This window comes from Colletotrichum fructicola, assembly GCF_000319635.2.
Source record: "Colletotrichum fructicola Nara gc5 chromosome Unknown KSG_Nara_v1_contig12, whole genome shotgun sequence".
NCBI lineage: Eukaryota > Fungi > Ascomycota > Sordariomycetes > Glomerellales > Glomerellaceae > Colletotrichum > Colletotrichum fructicola.
This window is the reverse complement of record NW_027094062.1, coordinates 230246-252395: the sequence shown is the minus strand read 5'-3', so window position 1 is coordinate 252395 and position 22150 is coordinate 230246. Positions and strand designations below refer to the sequence as shown.

At 53.7% G+C, this 22150-nt stretch overlaps 4 protein-coding genes across 4 annotated transcripts; 1 reads left to right on the top strand and 3 right to left on the bottom strand.

Annotated features, from left to right (window-relative positions):
* Nucleotides 1-3704: 3704 nt before the first annotated feature.
* CGGC5_v017294 (uncharacterized protein) lies at nucleotides 3705-5399 on the bottom strand (the record flags this gene model as incomplete). Its single annotated transcript, XM_066153885.1, has 1 exon — nucleotides 3705-5399. One exon carries the CDS (start codon nucleotides 5397-5399, stop codon nucleotides 3705-3707), a length of 1695 nt encoding a protein of 564 aa, XP_066006727.1.
* Nucleotides 5400-7472: 2073 nt separating this feature from the next.
* On the top strand, nucleotides 7473-8273 carry CGGC5_v017293 (uncharacterized protein; the record flags this gene model as incomplete). Its single annotated transcript, XM_032027905.1, has 2 exons — nucleotides 7473-7949; nucleotides 8028-8273. The coding sequence occupies 2 exons, from the start codon at nucleotides 7473-7475 to the stop codon at nucleotides 8271-8273; spliced, it is 723 nt and encodes a 240-aa protein (XP_031875763.1).
* A 105-nt stretch (nucleotides 8274-8378) lies between these two features.
* Nucleotides 8379-8998, bottom strand: aah1-0 (Adenine deaminase; the record flags this gene model as incomplete). The annotated part of the gene is made up of 2 exons (XM_066153884.1): nucleotides 8379-8680; nucleotides 8761-8998. The coding sequence occupies 2 exons, from the start codon at nucleotides 8996-8998 to the stop codon at nucleotides 8379-8381; spliced, it is 540 nt and encodes a 179-aa protein (XP_066006733.1).
* A 10429-nt stretch (nucleotides 8999-19427) lies between these two features.
* CGGC5_v017291 (Vegetative incompatibility protein HET-E-1) lies at nucleotides 19428-20932 on the bottom strand (the record flags this gene model as incomplete). Its single annotated transcript, XM_032027908.2, has 4 exons — nucleotides 19428-19533; nucleotides 19584-19599; nucleotides 19654-19918; nucleotides 19994-20932. 4 exons carry the CDS (start codon nucleotides 20930-20932, stop codon nucleotides 19428-19430), a joined length of 1326 nt encoding a protein of 441 aa, XP_031875764.2.
* Nucleotides 20933-22150: the final 1218 nt, after the last annotated feature.

Genomic DNA, 22150 nt, shown 5'->3' with positions numbered 1-22150 from the left:
AGCCTTCATGATCAGTAATTAGCCCCTTATAGTACTGCTCAAGAGATCCTATAGGCCCTATAGGCTCCTGTGAACTAGAAGGGTGGAGGGTGGGCCACTGAAGCCGCCTCACTAAGGTCTTTCGGCAGTAGACTAGGTGGTCTACTGCCTTTGCCTCCCCGCAGGAGCAGGTAAGTAGTGCTTCTGTATGGTTGAAGCGTTGGTGATATTGCTCGAAGTCTCCATGCCCTGAACGGGCTGCCAGGAGATGGTGAAGGATCGCCCGTGGCAGGGTCAGTTCAGGAGGGCAGGCGAGGGAAGCCTTAAGCCCTAGTTGGGTGTGGCAGGACGTTGCCTCTTGCTTCCACCATCTTCTATGCTGGCGGTATATACGCTCTCTAGCAAGCCGTTTGATCCCTGATAGGGTAGCTAGTTGGCCCCTAGGGGCTGGCAGGGTTGTGCCCTCCTTAGCTAGGATGTCTGCTTCCTCGTTTCCTTTGATGCCCTGGTGCCCTGGGGACCAGTGGGTTTGTATGTTGTATATCCTAACTGCCTCTTGGATCTCAAGGAAGGCAGCTTGTGAGGAGTCTGGGGCCATGCCTCGGATCCCCTGGATAACGCTGGTATTGTCGATACAGATATGTATAGGCTGGCCCTGGGAGGTAAGGAGGGCCCGTCGGAGCCCTGCCCTCGCCCCTTCGGCCTCGCCATCAAATACTTCTGCTATGCCGAGGCGTCCGCAGCCCTGGGCTATGCGTTTATTCTTACGGTAGATGACAAAGCCAAATCCTGTAGCGCCATCAGGGGCTTTAGAGCCATCTGAGTAGATGATAGTATGCTCTTTTGGCACCGTCTTGAGCCAGGCCTGGAAGATCCTGGCTGCTACTTCCTTCGTCTGTGTAACTATAAGGTTATAGGACCCTGGGAGGTATTGCGGCTGTAGAAGTGCTGGCCTTGGGCACTTAGGTAAGAGGCCAGCTGTCCTTTGGAGCCTGGTCTGCTGCCGCCCTGGCTGTAGAAGCCTTGGGACCAAGGGATGTTGTTGGTCAACCTTCTGTAGGCGTATAGCGAAGCGTAGTCGCGCTGCCTCGAGGGCTACCTCTGCTGTAGGTAGGCCAGCATCTCGGATGAGGGCACTGGTTGGTGTGGTCCTCCAGACAGGTAGGATAGCCCTTGCTGCTGCTGTAATAACTCTTCCGACTCTACAGGCTAGACCCTTCTGCCCTGTGCCAACTGTAGCTATCTGCGAAGCAGTACTGCTTCTAGTACCGTTGTTGCTGCTTAGAGCTGGTTTAGTTAGGCCTGCGTACCAGGTTTCCGCTCCATATAAGGCTATCGGGAGGGCGCAAGCAATAGCTGCTTTTCGAACTGCAGCTGCTGGGAGCCCCCCTTTTGTGTTTGTAAGGTTCTGTAGGAAACAGGCTACCTTCTTTGCTGCTGCTACCTTTATTCCTACATGGTGTTGGAAGGTGAGTCTCCTGTCAAACCAGACCCCTAACCATCTTACAGGCTTTCTTGAGGCTTTAATAGTCAGGCCTCTCGCTTGGATATCGGGTAGGTTTGTTGTCTGTTTATGTTTTCTGCTGAAGTGGATTGCCTCACACTTAGCTGGGTCAAAGGCGACCTTATTTTCTGTTCCCCAGCTGAGGATACTGGTGATCTCCTGGCCTAGGGCTGTAGCGTTCGCTTCTAGCGAGGGGCTAGTAGCTACTAAGCCTATATCATCCGCATAGCTAAACCGTAGCTTCTGATCATCAGCTAGGATATCAGCTATATAGAGCAGGAAGAGGATAGGTGATAGCGGAGAGCCTTGTGGTAGTCCACAGGATAGAGGGAAGTCCTCTGTAGTAGTATCCTCTAGCCTGACCCGGGCTGTTCGGCTAGAGGTGAAGGTGTAGATCAGCCTGATCAGACTGCTTGGCCAGCCCTGCTGCCGTAGCCTGATAATAAGTCGGTTTCGTAGGACGGAGTCAAACGCCCCCTTAACGTCCATTATTGCTAGCGTGGCTGTAAGCCCTGCATCTAGAGCCCTCTCTATCTCATGGGTTAGGCAGGTTGTCAGGTCGACTGCAGCCCTCCCTGGTAAGGCTCCAACCTGCTGTGGGCTGGCGACCCCTTCTAGGATGGTAAGGTAGGCCATCCTTTTTGCTATCAACCGCTCTAAGCCTTTGCCTAAGCAGGATAATAGAGATATCGGGCGCCAGGACCCAGTCTTAGAGAAGTCTGTTTTCCCCGGTTTCTGGATCATAACAACCTCCGCTTTGCGGAAGGGTCTAGGGAAGTAGCCTACCTGTACGCAGGCCTGGAAGAGCTGCTGTATAGGCCTAGCTACTAAACCCCAGGTGCATTGTAGTAACTTTGTAGTAATCCTATCAGTCCCAGGGGTTGTAGTCTCTGTTAGAGTAGCCTGGCGTACTTCCTCTATACTAACTGTATCCTGCCAGGGTATAAGACGCCTTGTGACCACTGGGATAGCAAAAGGGTTCCCAGGTAGGTCATCTCTAGCGCTAAACCGTTCGAGTAAGGCCTTTCGTAAGGCTTGGGCTTTGTCGTAGGTGTTGCTGATCGTCTCTCCTTCTACTATTAGAGGCGGAGCTTTAACTGCTAGGCTTGACTTCCGCCAGCCTATGATCTTATATAGATCTTGGTCTGTCTTAGCCTCTTCAACCTTAGTAGTCCAGTAGGCGCGTTTTGCCCTTCTAACGGTTGTTAAGAAGACCTTTTGTTCCTCTAGGATAGGGGGAGGTATGACCAGCCCGGGTTCTTGGGCCTGTTGGCGCCTAGCCTTAATAGCAGCTTGGTGGGCTACTGAGCATTCTTCTGTCCACCAGGGGGCTCCCCTACCCTGATTAGTCCGTCTCTTGCCTACAGCTTGAATAGCTGTATAGAAGAGGCTGACTAGTTGGGCAGCTAGGGTGTCTAGCTCTGCTAGGCTGGGCAGTTCCCCTAGAGTAGGTAAGGCTGTAGCCCCAGCCTTTACTAGGTCGATTAGCCGTGGTAGGGCTGACTCTGGTACTGAGAGCTGGTTAGCCTGGCGTCCCTGTTCCTGGGCCCTACTCATAGGAATAATTGTTGTGATGGCTTCGTGGTCAGCCCCTGGGTGTAGGTGTGGGCTGATATAAGCCTCAGTAAAGGGGATATTTGAGAGGGTTAGGTCGAGGGTATGCCCGTGGGTATGGGTAGGGGCCCCAACCTCCCCAATAAACAGAAGATCGTAGCCTTCCGCCCATTCTGCAATATCGTCTCCTCGATTTCGGCTAGGGGACCCAGGTTCCCATGAGGAGTGGTGGGCGTTAAGGTCCCCAGCAATAAGGGCTCTCTCTGGCGGTTGGTAATCTAGAAGGAGGCTGGTTGCTTGGTTTATAGGCTCATCTGGCGGCCTATATATATTCATAATAGTGAGGTCGCCAACTTTCACCCACAAGATATCTCTTGATTGGGTAGGCCTTTGTTGCTGTATTTGCAGCCTTAGACCTTTGCGTGTGTAGGTCATAACCCTAGGCCTTGTGTCTCTGCTGTTCCAGAAGTCAACTGGTACGTAGGAGTTAAAGCCTGGGTGTGTGTTAATCTGCATCTTATCTCTATAGCCTATCCAGGGTTCCTGGATCAGGACTATATCGATCTGATCTGCCCAGCAGAGCTCTAGAAGAGCTGTATGAGCTGGGCTTCTCTTCCCCACGTTACACTGGGCGACCCGTAATACCCGTGGGGTAGCCATTCTGAGCCTACTGCTCTGAGTCGAGGTCGAGGTGTGTGTAGGCATTAGTAACATTATAATCAGGCTTCTGAGCTACCCTCTGGGCCCTGCTGCTTAGCCTAGGAGGGGTATGCTGGGTAGGTAGTGGTGGTAGGTCAGGGTTGTTGTTGATATAGACGTCTGCCTCAGCCTCATTCTCGTCCTCATCCATACTACTAGAGCTTGCCGTATCGCTAGCGTCTGCTACGGTAATTGAATCCTGGGCAGGGGTAGGGGCGCGTGGTCGCTTTGAGCCGGGCTGGTGGCGTGTTGGGTCTCCGCTGGACCGCTGGTGGTTGTCAGTAGCTTGAGTGCTAGCCTGGCTGTTCTGATAGAGGGCCTCATAAGCCTTCTGCCCAGCCTTACGGATCCGAGAGAGTTCCTTCCGACCTGGGAGGGTAGGGGAGCCGTTAACCACTAGGGGCCTTGCCGGGCAGCCTTTGTGGTTGGCTTGGAAGGGGCCGGCGCAGTTTGCGCACTTCGGTCTGGCTATGCAGGGCCAAGTCTCGTGGGAGCCTGAGGGTCTGCTGCAGTTGCCACAAAGTGGCTGCCGGTTACAATATCGGTTCGAGTGATATCCCTGGCAACCAGGGTCATGTCGGGCGATAGTCTTTTTCTTCTGGATAAGCTGAGACCTGCTGCTTTGGTTGAAGAGTCTGAAGGGTAATACTTCTGCAGAGAAGGAGATGATCCAAGAGACTTCGTTTGTGATAGGATTCACGCCAAGTTGGGATTGGCGGGCCCGGATAGGCTTGCATCCTGTCTGTGCAAAGACCTCCTCTTCAACTAGAGTAGCTGGGTCGAGGGTATCCCCATCGATAGTCCATAGCTTAGCAGGGCAGCGTGGGACAACATAGGTGAACCACTTAGTAGGGGTCTCAACCTTATAGGCTCCAAGACTGTCTGCTAGTTTCTGTTTGTCCGTAAGGAGGGCTTGCTGAACCTGCTTATTCAGGGGTCTCAGTGAGTAGCCAGTTGCGATGTGGTAGATATGTGGGATATCTGCTAGCTGCAGGCCAAGGGCCTGGCAGACCTTCCGGCGGAGGGCAAAAGGGGCATGCTTCCTAGCAGCCGTTAGGCCCTCCTCGGGGATGCGGGCAAAGACCCGGAGGTCCTCCTTTGGCTGGGCTAGAGTCTGAGTCTGAGCCTGGGGATGGATTGGGTTTTGGGTGCGGACCGGGGCCGGGGCCGGGGCTTGGGCTGGGGCTGCAGCTGCAGATTCAGCCGAAGCTACCACCTTAGCCCAATTCCGGCTCGGGGTCGGGGCCGCCGTTCCGTTCCCCATGATCCTCTTCAAGGCTTGAACTACGTAGGTTGTAGCCTCCTTCGCGATCTGCTTCCTAGGCCCCTCAAAGCAAGAGACCACGTTGTCTACAGACTGGGCGATAGCCATAAAGACATCCTTTCGGGCTTCGTAGAGCTTGGCCTCTTCACTAAGGGCTGTAAGGACAGCTCCAGCAGCTGTCCCATTCACAGTTGAGGGTCCCTTAGCCGTTAAGGGGGTTGTCGTAGAGGCGTCGGGCTGGCTTCCCACGAGGCTGGGCCGGGCTGGCTGGGCCTCGGTATCGCGGCGGCGTTTAGCCCTTGAGGTTGGGGACGGCTCCGGAGGGGCTCCAGAGCCTCGATCAGGGCCGGCCGAGGAGGCCGGCATCGGTCCAGAGCCCGCCGGAGGCTGCGAGGCCATCGCGGGAGGGCGCTGGAGGCGAGAATTGAAGGGTTTTCCGCTGTTAAGAATTTTGGTGGTATCCCACGTATTACACTAACAGTGGATGGCAAGAAAAATTAGGCGAGAGGGAAGTGTGTCTTACACAGACTGGTGGGCTCGGGAAGCGACTCTATGGGAGTCCCTGCGAGGACCGCAGCAACGTGGGTAATGGTCCATCGTGGCACAGCAACCGGAGCAGATTAAGGTAGTGCGGACGGCGGCCATTGCCGCCGCGCGTTTTAAACATTCTTCTCGGCCGGCTTAGTTCGAGGTGGGTCACACGCTTGCTAGATTCGAACGTTAAACAGAAGAACACAATTGGCCTTCGGAGCTGCTCTGAGTTTCAGTAAGATATAGGCAGCCTTCGCCTGAACCGACGAGCTGACAGTATGCGTAAATGCAGTCCAGCAGTCTTTTCACTGCCCAGATTGAGAACCGTACTACGGCTTTGTTGTCGTTTTCGGATTCGGGCGGCTCCTTTACTCCTACAGTGATGTACACCTCATCCACGCACCTTGCTGTCACGCAGGTAGGGTGTGTGTCCATGTCGTCCGGCAGCCTCATGGGTGCTTGCTTTGAGAGTTATCTCTATCAAAGAGCACGCTAGCTTGCATAGTAAGGCGTGGACACAGGGGCGTCAGCTAGCTTATTAGATCCATCCTCTTCAGTGATGAAGATGTACTTTGAACCAGCAACAAACCAGGCCTGGCGGGTCATGTCACTCACGTGGCTTTCAATTGCCGCAGCGTAAAAGCACCCAAAAGCTGGCGTAGAGTCAGGAACTACAACATACTAATAGTCGTCCTCTATGGACTTGATCTGTCCATCGAGGTGAGAAACACCCCCTACAGGCATTTCAATCTCAAAGCCTCTGGACTTCAGCTCGTGGGCCACATTGTTCCACTACTCCCTCGAGGAACCCATGTAGTTCGTCAGCAGCTTTCCTTTCCGACGCGCGCAGGCTGAGTAGTCCAAGTGAGCAGCCAGAAGAGGAGTCATGAAGGCCTGGAAGCAGGTAAGTGGGCATTCCAAACACGAGCCTGTTGGTCTGCTGTGTTCTTTCCAGGTCAGCTTCACCATCGTGTCGCCTTTGGTGCCAGTGTAGACGAGAGTCCTGCGTCCCGTGATGTCGGTCACTGTCGCAAGAACGTCAAACTCTTACATGTCCATTTTCACTCCTTTCGACCTAAGCCAAGATACGAACACCGTGACATGGAGCTCGTTACCTGCGCAATGGAACGACCACGCGTTATTAGCAGAGCACACGGCACTTACGAACATGGCCGCAGCTCTCGGCCCCTCCAGCCAGCAATGGGTCATTCCCGTGATGTGGGAGTTTCGCTCCCGTTGCCAACGAAAGAGCTTATCTATCTGCTGACTCCTTTCTTCACTCTTGCAATGCCATCAAAGTCAGCTCGCGGAAGCATTATCTCTGTCTCTGCGCTACCATAATCTCCAATTTTAAGGTTCTCAGCCACCATCTGGGCGAGCTCAGGCAGGTCGAACGGGGTGCTGCTACTCATAGTGACGGTGGAGGGAGCGGCGCTTTGCCGCTATGTTTTGAGAAGCGTAGGCTACCATTTGAAAGGCGAAGGCCAGGGTATGTCCATTTTCGCTTCGCCAGGGTGGACGTAGGAGGCCATATCATTGCAGTGCACGACCCTGTCGGCCCACATGTACCGTGTGCTAAACAGCGACGACGTGTGAATCATTCTGCGCTCTCCTTCGCACGCACAACCGTCGGCCCAATCAGCCTGAGTCACGCGTTTCACTATGTCTATAATCACGCTCCCAGATAGAGGGTCAGCACACTGGATGATGCTCCGAGGAGGGCCCGAGCACATGAGGTGTCGCACCACTGTGGGCGTCAGCCCTTCCATGTAGCGGGAGGCTGAGGCCGCGGTGTCCTGTGTCCACCTTAGGTGTTCCCTTTGCAAACTCTCCAGTGCAGGGTGCACCGCAGCGCTGTGAACAAAAGAAGTTGGACGTGGGCTTTCATTCTGCTCCCGGTGGTGAGGCGTGACGAACCTCACTACGAAACTTCCAGTCAGAATGGGCCTCTCCCAGAAGCTCATGTCAGACATAGTAGAATGCGCCTGGTTTACGGACAGCCCCTGCTTTTCAATGCAAGCGAACGAGCCGTCTCTGTGCGTGAACCCACTCGGCCCAGGCTTGCTTTTCCCTGCGTACCCGGACTTCAAGTTCAGGGCTATGGTGCAGACAATCCGGCTGTTTCTCATACGAGGTCCCGCCGAAGACGAAGAGCTGCTAAGCTGGCTGTCCCTAGCCAGAGCCAGCTTTACCATTTCGGTAGCAGACAAGATCATCATGATCCACCGGCCGGTGCGTTTTTGGTTCTTCTACATCCCCGAATTTCAACGGACGCGCACCACGTGCATCTCCGCCGCGCTGACCATCCTGCAACAGCACGAAAAGATCACAGAGCGCGAGGGAACTATCTTCCTTTGGACGCATTCTGCCGTCTGCGTAACGGCAGCAGTAGTCATCGGCCTCAATTTATTATGCCAAGTAAATCATACCGACGAGCAAGCTCGCCGGTTGCTGCTCGAACTCATATGAGCCGCAGCCAGGCTCCGCATCTGAAAGTGTGATATTATAGCCGGGCGCGGGGCGGTCCTGATTGACGCGATTCTCGGCATGGAGGAGGAAATTGTCGTCAAGCTGATGCGGGTGGACCTCCGAGACGTCTTCGGGGAAAAGATGCAGCGCAACATCATCAACGACATGATTGCGAACAACGAGATCATAGCCAGGTTCTTCGCTGTGGACCCGGGAGACCCGAGCGGCGTGTGGATTGCCTCCCCGCTCGGCGATTTCGATCCATCCCTGTAGACAGTGTGCGATAGCGGCACACCGAGCGAAGGTGCAGATGATATCCAAGCTTGGTTCCGCAACGTCTTTTTATTCAATTACGAGACATCGTGAAATCTACGAGACTTATTGCTTATGCTTTTCCACCACTTGTGCCACCGCCGACATGAGCTCCGACATGCGTTTCTCTCCCATCCAGCTGCCTTGGATCGAGTTCTCGGCGATGATGCGCCACTGGCCAACGCTGATACCGAAGACCTCCTGAACGGCACCGCAGTTGTTGAGGATGTAGCCGCCGAACTTTGCTGGATCGTCGCTGTTTATGCTGAACCGGAAACCTTCATCCAGGAACCTCTTGATAGATAGCTGAGCGACGTCGTCGACGACTTGCAGGCAAACATTGCTCAGTGGGCAGACCTTCAGCAGGACTTTCTCATCAATTATACGGCGAAGGGGCTCAACGTCTCCAACCGGACTCCTCGCTCGGCGTGAAGGGAGTCCAATGTACCAAAAATGTACGTTGGGTCGCTCTCCTCACCGCCGTGCGCGGTTCGCCGGACCCCGCGTTTCTCGCCCTCGAGATACATATCAGTGAACAGCTCGGGGCGAAAGCCAATGTCGGACGAGTCTAAGCCAAAACCGCAGATGGCGCGCGAGTCATGGTCACCATCAAGGTGCCCCCCGGCGATGGCGGACTGTAGCGTCTCAGCTGCGGAGGTGACGGGCAGGCGGCGCAAGGAGCACATGATGAGACGGCTATTGACACCGGGAATGACGCTCGGCGCGGACGCAGCCGGCCTTGAGCCCAGTTACGACGTTGTCAAGCGGCACACCACGCGACGTGTGGCTCTGTGGATCGAAGGACACTTCAGCATGCTGCACGCCGTCTGCATGAGCCGTTACGGAATACTCTCAAGCTAGCATCTCGAAATCGTCTTGGGTGACGAGTACCCGCATGGCACGGTAATGGCATTACAAGAAGTCGTCCAGGTTGTCGAAGTGCTCATAACGCTTGCTCGGCGATTCGGGATACTCGTATGACGGATCATCCGCCGGAGACGGAAGCGGAACCTTGTTCTTTGCAGAAAGTGTGAAGACAAGCGCCGGTGTTAAACAGCCCTCAAGATACAGATGGTGCTCGCGTTTTGGCAGCTCGGCTAAGAATGGGTTGAGGGCAGATTTACATATTGCGAAAGGACGTCGGGGGTTTAGAGATACCTACGGACTGAGAGGCAGGATTTCATCAGAGTTATAAATGCGTATGGTTTCCCTCTGAAATAAGTGACTTCTCTCGAGGAAATTCCCTTTAAATAGCTTAACTTATAGCTTGTGGCGAAATCCTATGTGACGAGATGGAACTGGGCGGAGATTAACGGTTTCCACGCTACCCGCCGTCGTGCGTTGGAAGTCCAGTCACCGGAAACAAAGCCTTAACGCAATTCCCATCACCGTCTTTTAAGCCACCGGAGCCGTAAATTTGGAGTGTATTTCCAACAGGCGTCAGGTCCTTTTCATGGCTCACCCAAGTTTGGGTGAGACGAGAACTCAGCCGCCAAGGAGCCGGCCGCATTCGCATGGCTAGGTCCGTGCCGCTGGCTGTGGACGGTGAACCAAACATACACTCTGCCACGGAGAGTTTACCGCCTTTGACTAGAAAAGAAAAGGAATTACTGTAGGCTCATTATTGCATTTTCAAGGCGGCTAGAGCAATATTCAAAGCGGCTGGCTCTAATGTGAGCGGCGCCGCCGGCTTTGGCGAGAGTGTTGAAACGACGCTGCTGTTACGGGATGTCCCAGGAAACGACGAGCGAAGCGAAGAGGATGACTGGGAAAGGCCCGTAGGGCTTTTTCTGATCGAGCTAGGTATGGTAATTGATGCATTTCTTTTTGCTCCCAACATTAACTCATGGTCCGCAGATGAGGAATCGGGACGGCAGACTGCTAACAACGAATCCCCAAAATAGCCATTTTCTCCAATGTGTTCTCAGCGGGATTTACCAAGCCATCCAAAACATCCTACACGGTGTGGGAGCAATCTCAGGCGCCTCACTCGGTAGCATCATTTCCAACGCTGTGGGCTGGCGGCTCTGCTTCCTAGCCCAAGTGCCACTTACCTGATTGCCCTGGAGTTCACTGGCAGGGCCTTCAAGGTAAAGTGCAGCGGGCACCTCAGGGTGCAGCACAGATAATGCCGGTGCAGCGCCCCACAGAACGAGATTATCATTGGGCCCTGAGATCTGTGCAGGTCGTAAAATACTTCGACCTGCATTACGTCAGCATCTTCCTCCTCTCGTGCGCGCCTCAGGTGCACCGAAGTGACGCGACTGAACGTGGACGCCGTTTGAAAACGGTGCCTTCCGCTAACAACGTCCACCAAAATGGTCCACCTACCACCAATCCGGAGATGCACTTCAGGTTGTGCTGTTAGGGGAGGAGGTCTTGCTGGTCAGTCCCAAGTCGAGACATCCAGTGGCCACGCGTCTTTCTCTCGGTGCCTTCAATCATCAGCCCTCTGCTTGGAGCCGATCATGACCACGTGGGGGAGGCTATCCGTGTACATTTCTGTAGAGAGTATGGGTAAACATACCAAAATACCATATTTGTTACTTTGTACTGTGGATAAGTAAGTCCAACGACGTTGAAATAACGTTGAGATGCATCCACCGGTAAGGTACATAGGTATTCGTACTTTGAGCACTGCCCACTGAAGCAGTGGACATGACCCGCCTCAGCGGTGCAGGTCGTAATATTTTACGACCTGCACAGGCCTCAGGACCCAGTGCCGCCAGCCACAACGCTACAGGCACCACCATGCAGCGTTGCACACCCCAAACGCCTTACAGCAAACCGAACAATTGTGAGCCCCGCCCCCGTCGTTCAGCAACCCGACCAAAGGCTGTCTCTTCGCCTTGCGCAGTGGAGAATTCAAAGAGGTTTTCTTATGCGACCTGAATCAATGCTTCTGAAGATGCTGCTCATGGCTTTTTGGTGAAATGATGCTCGCGCCCGGTTTGGTGCATGCACTCGTGGACTTGGACCTCCCGTGGGGTTGCCTCGACCGATGCACCACGGGATGGGGACGCTCGACGGCTGGGCCAGGCGGGGGCCAGTCTTGATCGGACGGCGGCTCTGCAGACTTGGCAGGAATGGTCTTTGTGTTGGTGACGCTGGAGGAGGGCTGGACCTGGGACGTTTGCGGGGGCGAAGGCATTTGCGCAGTGTTGACACGAAGAAAGGTAGGGTCTGACTTTGAGGGGGTCGCATGAATTGTCGCAATGTATGAAAGATAAGGAAGGTAGCAGGACGCGGCGAGGAAACCATGGAAAGTGCAGTGCACCTTGGGAAGGGGGCGAAGGGGGCGAAGGGGTGGTTGAGGTGGGCGTGCCGGTCGAAGGTCGAAGGTCGAAAGTCGAAAGTCGAAAGTCGAAGCCTCACGCCAGGCAGCTGCGGTGGAGCTACTTGTGTTGCAGGTAGCAGGAGAAGGAAGGAACGGAACGAGCGGTTGCTGCCAGTCCCTTGCTACACAATGGAGGTGTAAGAGGTAAGACCTCATGCGGGCTTCTTCTCCGTCGTTGATAGCAGGCAAGGTAGTGGCGCTCCTACCTTACCGCTCCTGTCGCTGCATCCCTTGGTTAAGCAGATGCAACCCCCTCCTCCCTAAAAGAAGGAGGTGAGCTGCTGAGACCAGCTTCCAGTCAACAGCAGCCGGGCTGCAACTCGCAGGTGCCCGTGTTTTATTCAAGTTCCGGCGGAGCTCATGGTACTGCAGCCAGGGGGGGGGGGGGGGGGGGGGCGCGACCGACATGTTCGATGCCACGGCGTGATGATGAGATCTGCCGGCGCCGTGTGGGGCCTTCAAGCCGGCACGGCTTTCAGGGAATTCCGGGGAGGCCGGACTTTCCACTGTTTCAGGTCAGCCCGAATTGATAGACAAATCAAATCAAAGGCGTCGAACCCTTTGACGGTATGCATGTTTTCATTTTGCTCGTTTATCTACTTATTTATTAGAAGCGCTTGCCGCGCTTCGCTGCTGGAGTGCCGCTCGCATGACCCCCAACCGCCAGCTCGAAACTTTTGGTGGTGGTTTTTCGACCTGCACGGTGCTCCTTCGCAGCGCAGCTGTGGGGCAGGGCCGCTGCCAGCACAGGGCGGGCATCCAACCACTGTCACTGATTTTTTCGCACAAATATCGAGCCCGCATCATGACCTGAAAGCTGGTCGCGGACGGAACATGAACCAGCCACAGGTGTTTGCGACAGAGACAGTCCCTGTGACATACGAGGTAGTCACGTCGAGAAGAGGTAGCGCCATCGTTCCGCGACCCCTAGATTTGCAAATGCCAATGCGATGCTTAGGACCGAAATTGTAAGACTCGCCGGATGGTAGTTGAGGAGTGAGATGGCTTGTACAAGTGCTTCCAACGTCCCTATGAGGTTCCCAGGTGTGGTTCGTGGTCCTTTTTTTTTTTTTTCCCCCCATTGGCCTGTGCGAGCGAACCAACGAGCGGAAGATTAGTGCAGCGGTCGGGTGGTGAATCATCGCCTACTTGCAGGTGATCTCCGCTATTAAACGGCGCAAGACCGCGGGAAATATGTCCATATCGTGTTTTCGTCTTGTCGTTTTGCTGCCGCTTGACGTTGTTGAAGTATAAACAACCGTCCGCTGATCTGCTACGTCCACTCACGTCTTATGGGGAGGTTGAGGAGGCTATCACAAGTGCCAGGGCCATTGCGTGCCTTATGTAATGTAGGGGACAGTTGTGTCCCTTACGTAATGCAGGTCGAAGAAAACATCGGGTTTTCTTCGACCTGCAGCATGAGTGAGCACTGGCTTACCGCTCGGGCCAGGGACCCAAGGAAGAAGTGGGTCAATGTACATCTGTCTCTTACGTAGTACAAGTCGAAGAAAAACTTCGACTTTCAGGCCAGGGACCCGAGGGAGAAGTGGGTCAGTGTACACCCCACTGAGCACAGTGGCCCATATTAAGTTCCGCTCCAGCCAATGGATGTGACTATGAGTGGGCATTCAGGAATCCAACGTGCCCATTTTGCACCGTCTTCATCTTCGCGCCCTCCCGGTCCAAGTTCGCATCGCCAACCCCCCGTGCGATACAGGCCAAGGAACGTCCCCGAAATCGATATCCAACCAAACACCCGAAGCAAGCGAATATCATTGCTCCTTGCCAAATCGTCCAGGCACCTTCGACTGGATGCATTGTCGCCCAGCACCGGACTGCCAGGGAAGACTTCGACACAAAGAAAAGGCCCCCTACAACCCCGTCCCTTCGCACTCCAGCGAAGCAAACCAAAAACAACCCCCTCATGTCTGTAAAGCAATTACCGACCGTTTCCTCCTATTCACAACAACCCAGGTGAGCCAAGCCTAATACTGCTACGTCTTTGAGTTGGCTCAGAGCAATCAGCCTGCAGCTGGCGATCGCGATCTGATGATCTGGAACTGTGCAGCGTGCTGCGGCAAACACTTGGCAGATCATGTTGGAATTATTGTTGTTGAAGGCTAGCGCGATGGATATGGCACTCCGCAAAACCGTCCTTTCATACAACAGCCAGGTGAGACACAATCTGTCTCTGTTTGATCGTGATACCTGCAGGAAAAGCCCTGAACCTTCCCAGCGCCAATCCATGCGATAACAAGAAAACGCGACAAAGTAACATGTCTTGCTAAACAGTTCCCCACCCCATCAGATATTTCATAAACGAATCGCAAAAGGGACAAGCCCTACTATCGTGATGGTGTTGTCGTCGTATCCGCCTGAATCGCAAAACTCGCTGCGTATTGCATGTGCACGCCGGGGGTGAGTGGTCGACAGAACATCGTTAAGCCCCCCTGCGACTCAGACAGGTATCACCCTCTGAGCCGCCTCAGAGATCCCTTGCTCGAATCGGCGTTAGAAGATCAGCCGATCCAGGAAATAATTTCCCTCTTCGCCCTCTTTGGTTGGCGTGGGCTTGTTCCCAATGGCACGAGTAGTGGGGATTGAATGTATGCTCGCAGTCGCCTTGACCTTGGTTTGGGAGTCCCTTGTGCCGACGGAAACTATGCGGTCATGCCAATGATGCAAGACGACCTCTTCGGGCTTGGTTCCAAGATACCTAGCAAGCCTTTGATGTTTGTCAGCCTTGAAAGAAACACCAGAGTGATAACGAGGGCCACCGGAATGATGAGAACGGCGAGGAGAAGAGAGATGCGCGCAGGAGAGACGAGGATAGATGGAAGCAATGAAAGACCTACACCATAATGAGGTATTTCTTTCGTCTGGGCATGGTCGCGCGGACGAAGGCGAAAGCCTCTGCAGCGACTGCGGTGGCATCCAAGCTCAAGTCACAGGCATTATCGAGGGCATATGCACAGAGGTGGCTGCTGGCGGCGTTTTCCTCCGGCATAAATGATGTGAGAAGGCAATGCTGTGGATGTTGTCGTCGGAGCGTTGTCGCCAGTCTGAAAGCCAAGCGTCGCATCTCGCGGAAGGTGCCAACGTAGGGCCTCAAGTCATCCCAAACACCACCAGGTACGTACCTAGGAACACAGCTGCCCTGGCGGTATTGGATTCTACCTACCTACCTAGTGTGTCGCGTTGTATTCTCCATGGCCCACAGGCTTGTCAGGCTTAACACACTGCAGGGCCCAGGCCCAAGTCCACGGGCACCTTACACCTACCTTGCCTTGAGTTCGCCAGGCCCCCCGGCAGGTGTTAGTTACCTTATCGCCCGTTTTCAGGCCGGGTTGTGGACTTAACGGACTCTCCCCTCCCCTCCTTGCGGCTCGGGCCGTCCTTCGCTGACTTCCAGGCACATGCTTTCGGGCCAACCCAGGCGGATAAGGTACGTTCCCGGCCACACCAAGAGCAGCACAGGGCCTGAACACCAGTCTTCTTCTCTGCTCTGCTTCATTTTTTCGGCAACCTCCGCCTATCCTGACTTTGCAAAGCTTCACATCGCACATCTGGCAATTCGGCCGTCCCCAGCTGCAAACGTCTCTCAGACACCATGTCACCGTTGTAAAGATGCATCGCCTTGCACCTTCGAACATGTCAGGTAGACCTACTAGGAGCCCACTCGGTCTCATTTCGCATGATGAGTGACCCTCCTTCAACATGTTATTATTTCTCGCAGAACCCCTCGTCAATCACGAGCATCGTCTTTGCACCCACCAAGCTCCCGATCCTGGGCAGGCAGATCCTGCATCGGTCCTCTCCACGCAGCTCCTCGATCGCTGAAGTTCCCCCCAATTTGAACGAGCAGCGAGGAATCAGTCAGCTTCAAAAGGCCAGTGCTGCCGCGAAAGCCGCTCTCCGTTGGGCAAGAAGATCTCGTGAATATACCTGTTGCTGCCCAGAGATGGTCCGGACCGTCGTTGCACCTTTGCCATCACTTCTGGGTAGCTCTGCTACAGGGGTGCGAAGCAGACGAAGAACACACTGCACTGAACACTGACGTCACCAGGAATTATTGTGGGCCATTGTGCTCCGACCAATCATTGGATCCTGAGGTCTGTGCAGGTCGTAAAATCCTTCGACCTGCATTACGTCAGCATCTTCCTGGTGCGAGACGGAAGTCGGCCGGGCCCGGGCCCGGGCCCGAGGCCCGAATCCCTTGCTATTGCGGGTTTCTCCCTTGCCCCGTCGCGCTCTTTTGATTTCTCTGTCCAGTTAGATAAGCGTGCCGGGAGGAGAAGGGGGGGGGGGGGGGGGGGGGCTTTGTGCGAATCTAACTAGTGTCTACGATAATTAAGCCACTTGTCAGTGTGTAGGAAAACCTTGGGGGAGCTGGCGGGAAAAAACGCCAGAACGCTCTAATGACGTAGTGTTCTGGCGAAAAAACGCCAGAACGCTCCAGTGACGTAGCGTTCTGGCAGTAGAAAAGCCAGAACACTACGTCACTATTATGTAATCAAAAAGGCCGGCCCAGCGCACGCACCTAAGGTAGGGTGCACAACGGCCCACATTTAACCATACAGGTGCAGCTCCCAAATGTGACCAGGGAGCACCCAAACCCAAACCAGCAGCAGGCCCACATGCTTCCGTGCAGGCACCTTGTGGTGACAGGTGCTTTGGCTCAACCTCGACGTCATCCCCGCTGCAGTTTCCCACTGTCCCGTCGTCTGCATCTTCCAGCTGCCAAAACACAGCACACTCAGCGAGGTCTCCCTCGCCCGGCTTCTTCTCGATCAGAACCTCAAGCATATGTTTAGCTAACGCTGTGTGGCAAAATCGTCTTTTGTCGTCTTGCAAGTCGCTCCCCCGGCTGGGAACTGGACTGGTCGTCCGACGCCCCTCATCGTTATCAGCCATCGCCGCAACCTCGTCCAGCATGACAACCAGTCGCCAGAACTGCCACCGATGCGGAGGAGAGCCTCAAGCCATGGCTCGTGGCGCGGTGAAGCTTCGGACGCAGCCAAACTGCTGCGTCTGACAACATTTCCACTCTCCAAGCATGACTCCATAACGTGGGACATTAAAGTTTGACGGCCTGCTGCGACAGTCTGATAAATCCCTTCCTCACAGACCGCATCTTCCTTTTTTGCTACTCAGCCGGCGTTTCCGTCTCGTGGCAAGTCGGGATTTGGGCCGGAGTTCGGGCCTTGGGACCGGGCCCGACTGACTACCGTCTCGCAAGGGTGGAGGCGTGCCCGGACGCAGCTAAACTGGTGCGTCCGAAGCCTGCCGCAACACAATTTACTGGAGCATTTCACATTTGGTTGTCCTTCCTCCAAATCTCAGAGGTCCAGAGATATACGGCGGGAGCAAAGCGGAGACATTTGAGCAGACGAATGGAAAGAACAAATGATCAAAGATCCGGACAAGCCACAAGCGTCTTGTCTTCACTAGCAATACTGCAATCGCGCGGCCTTTGCTGACCTCGAGCTTCACGGAACGTGCTCTCTCCGTATTGGCTGCCGGCAAGGAATGCGTACGGGGCCTGCTGAGCAACGCCGCTGGTGCCATCCATCTATTGCGGCAAGATTTGTACCATCAGCAGGTGAGACGCACCCTACTGGCCAGGCCGGAGGCAACAGATGGACTGCGGCGGCGGTGGAGCAAGCGCCTGACGCAGAGATGAGCAGCGGTTGTAGTGGCGATGACCGAGGTTGAAACACCACCGCCCGCGGCGAACGCAGTCTCTGCACAGGTCGAAGTCTCCCTTGCTGCATAGGATGCAGTGATACCATTCCTGCAGCCTCTTGCGGTCGCATGCGTCGCATGTCAACACCCCTCTTGGAGCTGCAAGTTGAACAGGCTCATATTCGTCCGCCTCCTCGATGAGTATCTCATGTTTGAGCCACGTGGTATTAAATACGTCGCTCTCGTCTCCGTTCTCTTCGGATTCCGACGAATTGATGAGAAATCGAGAAAACAAATCGAGGGACTTTAGAGACCCAGCCTCGCTCGTTTCGCGTTGGTATTCTGATTCCACCTCGATGTCCTACAAGTCATCGTCTGCATTGTCGTCATCCTCGACTGACTGCAGGTCACCGGCTGATCCCGATTCTGAATTGTCGGGCCCATCGCTACCGATCTCTTCGTTGGATGATTCTTCGGTGTCGGTTGAGCCCTCGATTCAGGAGTCTTCGGTTGACGAGAGGTCTGGCAGGTTTTCGGAACCGAGACTGTCTGTTTCTTCGGAAACCGAGTCTCCTCCGAATCCTCAGAAGAGTTCTCGGTCATTAAAAATCGGTCTTTACCCTTCACCGACATCGGTCTTCCACCTCGACTTGCGGCATAGTCTGCAAATGACTGAAAACGGTGAGGAAGTTTGCCTGGTCGTCTAGCCTTCGATCTTGATCTTGACCGGTTCTGGAAGACAGAAATTCTCTGTCTCATGGCTTCTTCTCTTCTGGCCTCGCTCCTCTCATCTTCGTTGCTCTCCAACCTTGGTCGAGGAATACGTCTTCTACACAGTACAATGAAGTCTTCCCGACAACAACCGTCCTCCCAAAACTCTGCAAAAGCAAAGCCTTTGAGCTCCGCAAATTCCAAGTCTTGTGAACCGCCCTCGTTGCAAAAAAAGAACTTGCCTCCGATGCTAAGCAACGCAGAATCGAGGGAGAGATGGGCTGCATTCGGTGCCACGATGCAAGTCAGATCAGGTACAACAGGGGAGGAGTTGAAAGTCGTCGAGCATTGCGTTGAGTAGCGATCGATGCTCGTCTTTTCGGCAGAAAACGACCTAGAGGCTTGTTTAATCATTCATGGATTGGGGACGTAGACCACCTTTCGAGGTGCATATGCCTGGACTCGCTGTGATCGCTATCAACTAATTCGGTCGTCGTCACTCTTCGAATATCCCACAAGGTAGACATATAACTTACCCACTCATTCGAGTCCACATCAATGTGATTGTGTTCCCATTTGAGCTCAGATGCTTCATCCTGCAACTGTCCGTAGTGACCGACAGTGTAGTGACCTCGCCAATCCGGAAGCATTTGTAACGGCTTTGGTGCCTCGAAAGAAAGCTATCTTTACCGAGAAAACCCCCTGAAGCACCGATCAATTTCGCCGATGTAGTTGGACATGGGTGTCAATTGCAGAAGCTGGCATCACTCTGCCTGAAAGGCGAAACAGGCGCGAGAAAGCCCGGGATCCAGGTTCAGGATCCAATGTGGAAGTGTTCTCCGGGTGGAAATGCCTCGGTCGGTGAGGGGAACAAATCTTTGCTAGAAATCGCTCACAGCATATATGCTTTAGACCTGAATACATGTCTGAAAGTTTGAGGACGTGAGGAATGACTTGACATCTCCGATCTCAGCTTCTGTTGGCGCAGTACACCCGTGACCTCCAGCTGATATTTTGGATGGCCCTGTCTTCAACGAGTCGCAGTGCTGAAACCAGTATTTGGCTGCCCAGGATAGCAAGTTGTGTGAGGCAACCCTTTCACCATGGGAAGTGTAAAATGCGCCACCTGTTCGTTTTGTCAGGAGCTGAGAGTATCGCGGCTGGCGGAGGTAGCGCAAACAGCACTTTCGTATGATGCGACTGTCCACTAGCGGAGTCTCAGGGAGAGGGCCGGAGATGTCAGTGTTGTCCGTCAGATATGCCCGAGCAGAAGGATGGGACAGACACAGGAGGTCATCATCCCCAGGCCTCTTACTGGCGCGGGTTCGGCACACAAGGGACATGCAACTGTCCAAAGTTTTATCGTAGGACACCAGCTTGTATTAATTCAGGTTTTGTCCATCGGGTGTTCGTATGATTGCAATGGCTTTGGCGATCTCGGACAACCGCATTGGTCGCTTAGAGAATGTAAGCAGAGACAGAACAATGCTAGATCGTTAGTTAGAGGTCCTTGTTTTGTCTTTGAGTGGCTTACATACTTCCAGAGGGGGAAATCTTTGTTGTTTCTCGATTTTTATCGTGCTCTGATACGATCGATGATTCCATTACAGAGATTTTCCATCTTTCTTGGGAGTCCCTTTTCAATCAAAGTGATTCGGTTTTCCATGTCCTCGGTCTCCGTGCTCAGATCGTCCAGTTCGCTCAACATCATTTGAGCGCAAAGGAAGCTTCCTGCAACTTCTGTCGGTATGGATGTACAAATGAGCGCCTTAAGGAAGAGGTCATTGGCGTCCTTCGGTCCTTGTATCTTTTCGCAGAGGTATGAGGGTACATCATCTGCAATGTCGTCGGCGGTGACTGATACTTGGAGTACCTTATTTTTCCCGTTATTGTGAAGGAGGTATTGTCGGACCTTTTCGGAAACTTGACTGCTGCACTACAATCTGACCTTCCGGAGCAAATGAATTGCTTCCTTGATCAGGAATTTGACGAAAATCAGAAGTTCTCCCCCTTGAACAATCGACTCAGGTCTATCGATGTAGTCGGCTTCGTCGAGACCATCGATGAAGATGAAGGCCATCGGAAGACCTTGGAGCAAATCGTGAATCAAGCTCTCAACTTTGGCCGTACCTATCCAAATGGGAACGAACGACTCTATAGAAGGAGGAAGTTCACCAATGGCCAGAGTCTCCAGGACACTGAGAAGCTGCGAAGCCAGGTTCCGAAGTAAGTGAGATCTCGGCCAGTATTTATCCTTAGTGATGAAATAGAAGGCGACCCCTTTTCGCGGCGGCTCAGAAGATATCTCGTCAATCGCGGATCCGCAAAGGAAGGATTTCCCTGAGCCGTGCTTTCCGTTGAGCCACAGAATCGGGCGCTCACAGTCTCGTTTCTTCCAATCTCGGAATACTGAATGTTCCAGGAGCCACTTGCGCGTTCCGGGTGCTCGCTCGGACCGGATATCATCCCGCACGCTGAAGTTACGATGGTTGTCAGCTTCAGTCTTATCCTTGAATAGGCGAAGTTGTGTATCTAGTGTGCCTCGTGTTAATAACCGAATGAGAAATGACGGTGGTGTGTGAGCGATGCTTAACAAGTTTGTCTCGCTGTTCTTGTCTTTTCCTTTCAACATCGGAGTGCCGATAGTCTTGATGCGCTTTCCGCTCAATCTCTGCCTTTTCTCTCTCCTTTGTTTCCACTTGTCTTTCGGCTTCGGCAACTCTTCTTGCTCCCTCTCCGCCCTGGCAGCCTCTCTCTCTTCTTCGGCAGCCTTTCGGTCGTCCTCCACTGCACAACGCTCTAGAGAAGCCACGACGAATTCGTCTCGTATCTCTTTGTGCATTTCTTTATCCATGATTGACTGGTCTTCAATCTTTTGCCGCATCATCTTGTTCAATTGAGATTCAACGCCATCGCGGATTCTCCATAACATAATCCCCATGTACAGCCCATTGCTGAGCGCAATTGAAATTTGTTCTGCCCAGCTAATTATATATTTGGACCACAGTCCATCTCCTCCTCCTACTTTTGAGGTGAGCTTGTCAAGCTCTGTGTGAAATCGTCCGCCAGCGACTCTTCGCAGATCATTAAAAAAATCAATTTTGAACGACATTGTCCACGACATCGTCTCCTAGGAGCCCACAGCCCGGAACATGCTCAAGAGGGCAACGGGTTTGGTCGAGGTTAGCCTGCCCCAGGGTGCCAAGCACGAGCTCTTCAAAGGAAATGATGGAACTGACAGATTCTTGACGCAAGCCAATGATTTCGGTATGTGCCGTGTGCCACATCAGCGCTTTGAGAGAGCCTACGTAGTTGCTAAGGTGCCTCATGTGAGGCCTTGGCTCAAACTGAGGGTGTCTGAGCCGGCCCTCTCGAAACATTTGGTGAGATTGAACGATTTCTTGGGGCACATCGATGATCTCGCAGCGGTGGTTGTGAACGTCTGAAGGCCGCATCTCTACGTTAAGATGGGCAAGAGACAGTTGCGGGGCGGATCCATATGATAATACTGAAATACCTCGCAGCAGAGGCAGAGAATGGAAGTGAAGGCTGATGATGGCCGTAGCGAGATGCTCGGCGCTCTTACCAAGGGCGAAGTGCTGGATGTGTTTCCGATCGAGACCAACAAAAGAGTCGAATACGATGTGCTCGAGAGGATCTGGATTCAGCGGCTCGTTGGGAGTGAAATCCACTAGACCTCCTGTCCATACGTCGAAGATGTGAAAGATGTTCGCCTCGTAATTGATAAAGGGTGCATCGAATTGCAGGTGGTAAGATGGCTGCGTCCGGTCACCGTTCTCGGCTCGATTGTGGGACTCATCCCCATTGCTCAGGTTGACATATCGAGGCAGGCGACAGTATTATGAGACACACTCTACGTGATTTCCGGCAAGCGTGTAATGGCGGGAAAACAGAATGGCCCATCGGCTGTGAGATGAATCGGAGCCTCCAGTCCGGATCCGTCGCTCTGATGCAATGCGCTCTTTTCGCGTTGCGATCTTCGGTGCTCCTAAAGATCGCAGAGCAAGTAGAGCATGGCACCTGTCTCACAAGCCGCTTCGGCTGTGGCACTCGCTCCCACATCAGCAAGCGAATGTCGATAGGA